General features: G+C 33.4%; 1 protein-coding gene and 1 long non-coding RNA gene across 2 annotated transcripts; both read left to right on the top strand.

The window, feature by feature from the left end:
- Positions 1–1,023: 1,023 nt before the first annotated feature.
- Positions 1,024–3,802, top strand: LOC129871559 (probable protein kinase At2g41970). The gene is made up of 7 exons (XM_055946504.1): positions 1,024–1,120; positions 1,949–2,199; positions 2,272–2,398; positions 2,562–2,835; positions 2,906–3,038; positions 3,317–3,403; positions 3,478–3,802. The coding sequence occupies exons 1-7, from the start codon at positions 1,024–1,026 to the stop codon at positions 3,601–3,603; spliced, it is 1,095 nt and encodes a 364-aa protein (XP_055802479.1). The 3' UTR covers positions 3,604–3,802.
- A 4,932-nt stretch (positions 3,803–8,734) lies between these two features.
- Positions 8,735–10,368, top strand: LOC129871560 (uncharacterized). Its single transcript, XR_008762269.1, has 2 exons — positions 8,735–9,436; positions 9,944–10,368. It is a non-coding gene; the product is annotated as an uncharacterized LOC129871560 (long non-coding RNA).
- Positions 10,369–10,845: the final 477 nt, after the last annotated feature.

Below are 10,845 nucleotides of genomic sequence, written 5' to 3'. Positions count from 1 at the left end.
GCTTTATCATAATTATTATCGTTAATGTTAATTTATTACAAATAATTACGCTATATTATAATGCTCTTATATAATGTAGTTCGTTTTTTCTTTACCTTATTGTTTAAAGTGTGTTTTCATGTATCAATATCAATATAATTTTAACTTCTGATATGAATGATGAAATTTGTTCACTAAAATTACTTTTGCTACTTAATTTTTGATAATGGTGAGTTATCATGTTCCTCTTTAAGTACATTTTTTATTTTAATTTTTTTACGTGTTTTCAATGTTTGTAATTAATAATATAACACACATACAAAATTTTTTTTTTATATATATATATATATATATATATATATATATATATATATTATAAGCATATATACATTATCCTCAGTATGGAATAAAAATACAAGCTTAATATAACACATGCAATTAAATGGTTAAAAGGTTAATAATTTTGGAATTTATAAATATTCACTAGTAAAATGATCAAAAATACAGATTTTAAATAATTGAAGGTTAAATATACTTTAGAAGTAATAAAAATTAAAATTTATTAATAATTATGGGACCAAATTATTAAAATTTTGGATGTGGTATGAACTAATATTTTAATAAGAAGATGGAATAACGAGGAATTGAAAGGGAACGTAGGACGTGCAAAGTTAAAGGGAGACACGTAGTACGTAGAAGTCATGTGTTAGTTTTAGCGCTTAAAAAGAGTCCATGCGACTTTCTTCTTTGAACAGATATCTCTTTCCCCCTTTTTCCAGATTTATATTTTGATTAATTTTGCATCTTGAATATTGACATTTTTCCAAAGATTTTTGGTACGTTAAATTTCCATACTCTATTAATTTCCTTTGGGAAGTTTTGTGGGGAATGCTATTCTGAGAATTAATTAATTTTTCTGATATAACATTAAAGTTGTTGTAGGGAGCATTGGCTTTATGTGGAATATTGATAATAAGAAGCAATCTATTTGAGAAGTTTTTTGTGGTAATTAATACTATATTTTATATATAGTTGAACAACAATATGATGTGCTGTGGAGGTGTAGAAGAAGACAGTTATATCAGCGGTCCACCGGCTAATCAAAATACCGCGCCTCCGAGAGCCGGCAATCCCTATGGTGGTGTTATATATGCTTTTATCCTTTTTTTTCTTCAATCGTCATGACTCTTTTTTTTCCTCCTCAGTCGAATGGAAGTTTGGTTGAAAGTTGAGAAATTAACCTATTACCTAAAACAACCTATATTAGAACTCTCTTTATCCTTATATTACTCCTCTATCCGAATTTACCTGGCACAGAGCATTTCGAGAATCAAAGAGTTTAATTTTGATCGTATTTTTTTTTGTAATCAAAATTTACATATTTGGTTTTTTTTTTTTAAAAAAAGTATTATAAGCCACAATAATTTGTAATTCAAGATATTTAAAAGAAAATTCGGCCAAAGAAAGACTTGTTTGAATCTCGAAATTCGAAAGATGTCACATAAATTGAGATAGAGGAAGTAGAAGTTTTCTTTGTTTCAAGGGATTTAACACATAATATATTATCATAAAAAGTTATTTTTACTCGGCTTAGTTCCATATATATTAAATAAATCTGTCAAGTCAATAAGCGAGGATGATACAGTACTGTCTATTTGAAAAAATGTAGTAGCAGCAAGAATGATGCATTGTCTGTTTCTTGCTTGAAAGCCATAAGGAACATACACAGATACTACCAAAGAGTTAGCAGGTTACGTTGACACTAATTTGATGGTTCAAAATTGAAACATCTTGTGTGTAATATATACAGTTATGGCTTTGCAAAATGTGCTTAATTTATTCCCCTATTGATAGAATTGTTAATATGCAACATCAGCTAATCTAAAACGACATACGTACTTCGTTGGATTGGAGATGATCATTTGATGTCTTGAAATTTTCATAAATATTTGGGTTGTTGAAAATGCAGGTAGTGAAAGAGGAGAGCCAAGGAGTGCTGCTAAGAGTGGAGCTCCTCAGAAAGTTTTACCTATTGAGGTACCAGAAATGTCCTTGGTTGAGCTAAATAGACTTACTGGCAACTTTGGAAAGAAAGCTCTGATTGGAGAGGGATCTTATGGCCGCGTTTTTGGTGCTAAATTAAGCAATGGACAACAAGCAGCAATAAAGAAATTGGATTCTAGTTCTTCAGCAGAACCAGATTCTGACTTTACAGCCCAGGTGAATGTCTCATATTTTCCGGTTAACTAATTAGTATGGAGTAGACTCTCTCTCATAATGTTTCTTATGCAGTTATCAATGGTTTCAAGACTTAAGCATGAGCATTTTGTGACTCTGTTGGGTTGTTGCCTGGCAGCAAACAATCGGATCTTGATTTATGAGTTTGCATCTATGGGCTCGCTGCATGATGTATTACATGGTACGTTTCACGTAATAATTGAATCATGAATAAACTTTAATTTCCAATGTTTGATTTTTTATTAGATTAGGATTGATGAGTTGATTCACGTTCAGCGTCAGGATAGAGTATATAACACGTTACACATGTACAAAGCATTTCATTTTTGGATGTTCTGTTGTAGGTAGAAAAGGAGTACAAGGTGCTGAGCCTGGTCCAGTTCTTACCTGGAATCAGAGAGTTAAAATTGCTTATGGTGCAGCTAGAGGTCTCGAATATCTACACGAAAAAGTTCAACCCCCAATTAAACATCGTGATGTCAGATCCAGCAACGTACTACTCTTTGATGATTTTTCTGCAAAGATTGCTGATTTCAACTTGACAAACCAATGTTCGGACACAGCAGCTCGTCTGCATTCCACTAGAGTACTCGGGACATTTGGCTACCATGCTCCAGAGTAAGCCTTGCCTTCTTATTCCAAGTTAATGAATAATTAAGTGGTGTCATAAAATGATATAGTGGTGCAGGTATGCCATGACAGGACAGATAACACAGAAAAGTGATGTTTATAGTTTCGGAGTCGTTCTTTTAGAACTCTTGACAGGAAGGAAGCCAGTAGATCATACAATGCCCAAAGGGCAACAGAGTCTTGTCACATGGGTACTTGTTTTAAACTAAACTATATTTATTTTTGCCTCTAATTAAGGTAGCAAGCCGAAGGGGAGCCTTGGAGTAACTGGTAAAGTTGTTGTCATGTGACCAGGAGGTCACGGGTTCAAGCCTAGGAAACAGCCTTTAGCAGAAATGCAAGGTAAGACTGCGTACAATAGACCCTTGTGGTCGGGCCCTTTCCCTGACCCTGCGCATAGCAGGAGCTTTAGTGCACCGGGCTACCCCCATTAAGGTAGCAAGCAATTCATCCCCAAATCTTTTTGCAGGCAACTCCACGACTTAGTGAAGATAAAGTAAAGCAGTGCGTGGATCCTAAGCTAAATAACGAGTACCCTCCAAAGGCAATTGCTAAGGTTGTATATTCTCCAATCCTTGTCAAACACGCCCTATTTTTTCACTTCATGTAACCATAATCGCGTATTCTCAGATGGCAGCTGTTGCAGCACTTTGTGTTCAATACGAGGCAGATTTCCGCCCAAACATGACAATTGTCGTCAAGGCACTGCAACCACTACTCAATGCAAAACCAGCAGGAACAGAGCCGCACGCATAGAACATTATATTCTTCATTGAAACAAAGCAGATACGTAATTGTAAGAACCAACTAGTATGACATGACTTTGTTGCCATTCATGGGAAAAGGAATTCTTCAGTTATTGTGTTAGTTGTAGCAGATATGTTATTTTTTCCCTTAGAAGGCAAAGACTTTCAGGATTTTGCCTTTAAACCAGAATTTTCTTGACTAGGTTCATTGCGACAAGAGGTTTATACCACTTTCTGTGTTTTTTACTCCCTTTGATTAAACTGCATCAAGTTTAGAATTGAACAAAGATACTTGTCAAGCAAATTTCATCAAAATGGTCACTAAAGTTAAAAACTTTTTTTTGATAATAACAAAAGTTAAATTAAGCTAGCTTTGGTCCTAGATTCGAAATTTATGGAGTTAAATGTTGAAGATGAAGTTGTGTTTGTTTATACTCTTTGCAAAGAACAATGTTCATGCTTTAATGTTCTTAAATACAACTTTAAAGATGAAAAATGAATTGGAAAACAACTTATTCAAGTGTTTTAACACAAACATTTCTTCTTTAGCCAAGTGAAGTAAATATTCACATAATACTTACTTTACAATTCTTTTGCGTCAAATTACTATTTTAAGGAAGATTAGTTTGTATTCAAGCACTCATTGTCATTCATAGATACAACTATAATTGTGATCCTAAAAATGATTTAACATTCGAAAAAATTCTGAAGGCCCTTGAACCAATTAAACTGTGGATGTTAATTTTTAAAGATCAGACGTATAATTACAGGTAGCCTGTGGTACCACAGTAATTCATGAGGTATCTCATAAAAAATATATGTTCTAAAGGTAAAAGTTTTGTTGAATTTGGAGTAGATCATGAATTAAAAGTGTGAAGAAGAAAGTATAAAAAGTATGAATTGAAAAAGCGGAAAAGATCACACTATCATGTGGTTACTTGCAATATGGAATTATGATCTCAAATCGCATGTCAAAATAATGATTTGAAATCATGATTTTATATTATATGTCTAAACACCTACTTAATACGATTAATCTTATTTCAACAATCAAAAATGAAAAGAAAAGAAAAATATACTTGTATGTTTGATGGACATGTGGTTATTCAAATGAGTTAAATCTGTTAGGAAAATGCGGACTAACACAAAAATATATAGTCAAAGTAATAAAAATAAAATGAAAAAATAATGACATTAAGAATTTTACGTGAAAATCTTTTTAAATAAGGAAAAAATCACAGGCCAAGAGGAGTAATTGATATCACTATAGTAAGGAATTTTACACTGGATAGTCACGAGTACAATATTCAAAGTGACCACAATACACTCAAAAGGAATAACACTCTTTTGATTTTCCACCTTAATAAAATATCGCTCATACTCTATTTTTCTTCACAGACTATTTTCTTATAGTCTGGTATATCTCACTTTGCTTTCTAATATTTTTTTCTCTCTCTTTTTTGGTGTATTCTTACAAATGAGTAAGAGTGTTATCTGCCCATATAATGTCATCAATGACATCATAAAGAAATAAATATTTTAAACTTTGATAGGTTTATTGGTGAGATTTGGTTTGACGAAAATGGTGATATTTTGATTATTGAGATTTGCCAATTACCAAATTCAATTTTTTGACTATCTAATTTTAAACACTGCAACAAAGTAAAAAGTAATTGTGTCATGGGATGGACCTCTACAAATCTCCTCCTACAATCTCATGCACAAGAAGGAGGTATCTTCGTCTTATCAGAGAGAGCTCATTCCAACAAGTTTTTTGCACAATTCGAACTTGTCCTACCACTTTGATCAGCATATCTGTCGAATTCTTATTTGTAGAGATCTTTTCAACCTGCATAGATTCGTCTTCTATCTTTTCTCTAATCTAGTGATATTTCACGTCTGTGTGTTTTGTCCTTGAATGGTACATGGATTTATTGCTCAAGTCTGTTGCACTTTCACTGTCACAATAGATGACATACTCCTTCTGATCCAAGTTAAGATCTTGAATAAATTGCTTGAGTCATATCATCTCCTTGCTAGCTTTAGTAACCACAATACACTCAGCTTCGGTTGTAGACAGTGCAACACACTTCTGCAATATTGACTGCCATGATATAGCTCTCCCTGAAAAAATAAATAAATATCCAGTAGTGGATTTTCTTTTATCAAGGTCACCTACCATATCAACATCTGTATAGCCCTTTATGATTAAATTTGATCCTCCAAAACACAAGCATTCATCTGAGCTTCCTCTAAGATACCTGAGTATCTACTTTACAGCTTTCTAATACTCTTTTTTTGGATTGTCGAAAAATATTTTGACAACACCAACTACATGAGCAATATCAGGTCTAGTACATATCATTGCATACATTAAACTTCCGATGATGGAGGAATAGGGAACTTTGGTCATGCTCTCTTTTTTCTCACGAGCTGTAGAACACATTTTCTTGCTCAACTTTATATGACCATTAAGATGTGTGCTAACAAGCTTAGCATTCTTCATGTTGAAGAGCTCCAGTACACGTTTAATGTGTTTCTTTTATGACAGGTAAATCTTTATTTCTTCTGTGAAACGAGTAATTCTCATGCCCAAAATTTGATTGGCATGAACCAAGTCTTTCATGGCAAAAGACTTACACAACTCTTTCTTCAACTTGTCAATCTTGGAAATATTCTTGCCCATAATCAATATATCATCCACATATAGCAAAAGGATGATAAAATTATTGTCAGAATTTTTTTATACGAATACACATTGATCCGAGGAAGTCTTCTTTATAGCCTTGCTCCCCTATAACAGATTCAAACTTCTTGTACTATTGTCTAGGAGCTTGCTTTAGGCCATAAAGACTCTTTTTGAGTTTGCACATAATTTTTTTTACCATTTACTTTTAAGCCCTCAGATTGCTCCATATAAATCTCCTCTTCTAGGTCACCATGAAGAAAACCCGTCTTCATATCCATCTACTCAATCTCTAAATTAATATTAGCAGCCAAATCAAGAAGTGTACGAATGGAGGACATTTTCACGATAGGAGAAAATATTTCGTTAAAGTCAATATCATTTCTTTGACCAAATCCCTTAACAACCAATCTAGCTTTGTACCTAGGTTTCAAGTTGTGTTCTTCAACTTTAACTTTGAACACCCACTTGTTCTTCAAAGCTCTCATGCCCTTAGGCAATTTCACCAACTCATAAGTGTGTTTCTCATGCAAAGATTTTATCTTATCTTGCATGGCTTCAATTTATTGATCCTTATGCTTATCTTCCATAGTCTCCTCTTAACACTCAGGTTCACCCCATTTAGTGAGTAGCACATACTCATTAGCTGAATAACGAGAGGAAAGAATATGTTGTCTTATGGACCTCCTAAGAGGAATATTTGGTTCGTCCATAACTTATGAGCAGGAACATTATCAATAACAACATCATTGTTATCATCAACATCAAAATGTTGATCCGGGACATGATTCCATGCATCACCACGATCATCAAGATCACTAACATCATGCACACTTGTATGAGGAACTTGATCAAGATGAACTACGCCATTTGAATTTGAAGATTCTAGATTCTCTACTTTGTCAATTATTTCAATGGTTTGATTCTCCATGAAGATGATACCGCGGATTCTGTCAAGCTTCTTCTCAATTGGATCGTATATCTTGTAACCAAATTCATCAAGGTCATATCCAATGAAGATGCACTGCTTTGTTTTGGCATCTAAATCTGACCTCTCATTTTTTGGCACATGTGTCGACATTCAATTTTGATCCCCCACAACGTAAGTTAGTTATCGAACTTCTTCAATTTTGAACAATTTGAAATAATTGCTTTTAAACATCCAAAAATATTTTCAAGTTATTTTAAAGCATATTTGTCATTTTTATAATTTTTAAATTATTTATATAGTTTTATATAATTATTCATATAATTATAATTATTTATATAATTATTAGCTTTTATGAATATTCAAAAATGATCTAAAAAAGATCTTAATTTTATTAATTATTTTGCAAATTAGTAGCTTATATTTTCGAATTAATTATTTTATAACTAGGTTAATTAATTTATTTTGTTAGAATTAAAAAGCTCGTTAATTAATTAGTGTCGATTCGTCTTATTTAATTTTTAGTTGAATTTGCTAATTAAATTCATTTTGGCTAAATTCATAATTCAATTGACTATAATTAAAATCATTTGACCATCTTTTCAATTACAAATCTAACAACATTTTTAACTCCTTTTAAAATCCTTTTAGCCATTTTAAAACCATTTTCAATGCACCTAACTGCCCCAAACATTTCCAAATTCCCTTCCTACATATAATATACTCCTACGTTACACACCATTAGCAACACGTGAATTTCCCAATTACCAACCACCCACTACCGATTCCCTAAGCCAATTTGCCACTATACTTGTACACAATAATATACTCTTGCCCACAACTAGGGCTGAACACGAAAAATCAAAAAATCGAACCAAATCGATAACCAAACCAAATCGGAAAAAAAACCGACATTTATTTGGTTTGATTTGGTTTGGTTTTTAAATTTAAAAACCGACTATATTTGGTTTGGTTTTGGTTTCAAGTCTAAAAAAAACCGAAAAACCCGAACCAAACCGACTTTATATATACATATTTTAAAAATTAAATTTGTATATATATGTGTGTGTATTTTAATTTTTTTATGAAAAAATACAATTTATATTGAATTTTTATATTCTTGATCTTGGCCATGCTTTTGAATTATACTAGATTGGGTCAAAATATTTTGATGGACTTCTAATGAAATGAGTACATCTTGCATGGTTGGATCCAAAGTAAAAGTAAACAAAATGTGGACTTCATATCATCATTGCTAAGAATAATTATGCTCCTGAGTTTAGTTTTAGGAGTGACTATTCTTGGCAATACTATTTCAAATAAGTTTAAATTCAAATAGTGACTAGTGTCTACAAGGTGATTTAAAAACCGACAATAACCGAAAAAACCGATAAAAACCGACAAAAACCGAATAGTAAAAACCGATATAGTTTGGTTTGGTTTGATTTGACAATTTGAATAACCGACTCAATTGGTTTGATTATTTTTTAAATAAAAACCGATCCAAACCGAACCGTGATCACCCCTACCCACAACAAACAATACCTATAAACTTACATTCAACAATACAACATAAACAATTCCTTTCCTTCCCAATTCCCATTCCAGCAACTCCAACCGACCCAATATCACAAAAGCCCACCGCCCAGCCCATTCCCAGCATTACGCACACCTCTACATACACCCGTGTACAGTACATACGCACATTCTCATACGTCTTCTTCCTCACTTCCCCGACAGTAGTACATCGGGAGCAATGACTTTCGCGTCTCGTCCTTTGGCTCGCTGGATTTGAGCCACGTAGCGGCTCGAGCAAGTTCGATTGAATCTCATCTCCTTTCATCCGAAAATTGTTTTGATTGATTCCAGCATATTCTTGATGCGATTCGAGATTTGAAATTTGATTTTGGCCCTTATCCAAAAATCGTTCAGTTTTCCCCCCATTTTAAAATGCTAATTTACCTTGTATATAAACCCAGTCGTTCTTCATTGATAGCGGGGATAGAAAAAATGAGGTGGGATTTGTTTTGAAAAGCCAAAGCCACAGATTTTACTCAAAAAATAGAATTTTTCTTAAACCATTAAAGAATTCTTGAACGAAAGGTTTCTGTTCAAGGTTCTGCAGTTTTGACGTTTTTCGGTGTTCTTGAGTTTCTTTGTCGAGTGTCTAACCGTAGAGTAACAGAGAGGCGCTCAGCTCGCTCGTCCCAGATTGCTGCCCAGGAAAAGGTAATGTCCTCGTTCTTATTTCTCGTTTTCTTTTCGAACGATGCGTGTTCTATTCTGGTTCTGTCCGAGTGATCATATTCTTTAGGATTTCGTTTGTTGTTTGGTTGTATCTCTTAGTGCAGCTTAAATGTTAGTTGAATGTCAACATTATTCTCTAACTAATTTGATTAGTTTAATATCGTTGCTTTCTGTATCGAACAATTCGAATGTTTCCCATGTTCTGTGTTCTCTATATATTTGATAAAATAAGGATTGTTCATTTTGTTTTCTTTATGGAGTCACTTTTCTTTTCTCTAGGTGTTTAGCTGTGATTCTGTTTGTTCTCAGCTTCGGTGGTCGTAGCTTTGATTTCATATTAGTCTGGTGATCTTTATACGTTTGTTCTTTTAGTATCTGTTCGTTTCAAGATGTCATGGCCATGACCATTTACTTAAATTTATGTTGAGTTCTCTTCTCTTTGATTTTATTTTGATTCTAAGCTGATCCACAATTATATGTTCCATAAAGGGCAATCCGGTGCACTAAAGTTCCCGCTATGCGCGGAGTCCGGGAAAGGGCCTGACCACAAGGTCTATTGTACGCAGCCTTATATTGCTTTTTTACCAGAGGATGTTTCCAAGGCTTGAACCTGTGCTCCTGGTCACATGGAAGCAACTTTACCAGTTAGGCTCCCTTCAATTATATGTTCCATGTGTATACTTAAAAATTTATCCAGTGTGCTTATGTTGTATATTGTGTCCACTATCTAAGCATGACCTTGTAATGAGTAAGATTGGAAAAATTATAGGACGTTAGTTGTTGGTTGTTCACTAACTGTGCTGCCTTAAGACCTGCTATTTTGGTTTCTTAGAAAAACATTGTTCATCTAGTATGATTTGTGTGGTGTTGATGTAGCAGTAGCTCACTTGTTGGGCTTTAATTATTATAGTTCAGTTACTTTGTGTTTGGTTATGCATCGGCTAGAGTTATAAGGAACAAATTTGTTTTGAGGTGACGACACTGTCCAACACTAGTCCATAAGCTGTTAGCTTTCTCTTGTCACATATATGAAATATTAGTCAGATTTTTTCCCCTTCCAAGTTAGTCAATTTGAGAGAAGTTGTTAGTATCTTGAAAGAATTTTACTTTGCCCATGAGTTTATCCTTGTTTTGCTGCTATTCGTTTGGTATCTCGAGTTATTGTGTCTTTATTGTGATTTTTTATCCTTTTCATTCTGTGATCCCGTAAATGTTTCGATTAAAGACATCTCATTTGCATTCTTAAAATCGATCCAGTGAGATATTTCTTAATTTGGTGCTTTATAATATCATGATATATTCTTTGTTTAGCTTAAAATGGGCAGATTTTTATGTGATTCTTATTTTTTGATGCATGTGACATTAATCTGAGTCCATTTTGGACTTCCCCT

The sequence above is a fragment of the Solanum dulcamara genome, chromosome 10 (genome assembly GCF_947179165.1).
Source record: "Solanum dulcamara chromosome 10, daSolDulc1.2, whole genome shotgun sequence".
NCBI lineage: Eukaryota > Viridiplantae > Streptophyta > Magnoliopsida > Solanales > Solanaceae > Solanum > Solanum dulcamara.
The sequence above is the reverse complement of the archived record's forward strand: the minus strand, read 5'-3'. Positions and strand labels throughout refer to the sequence as shown.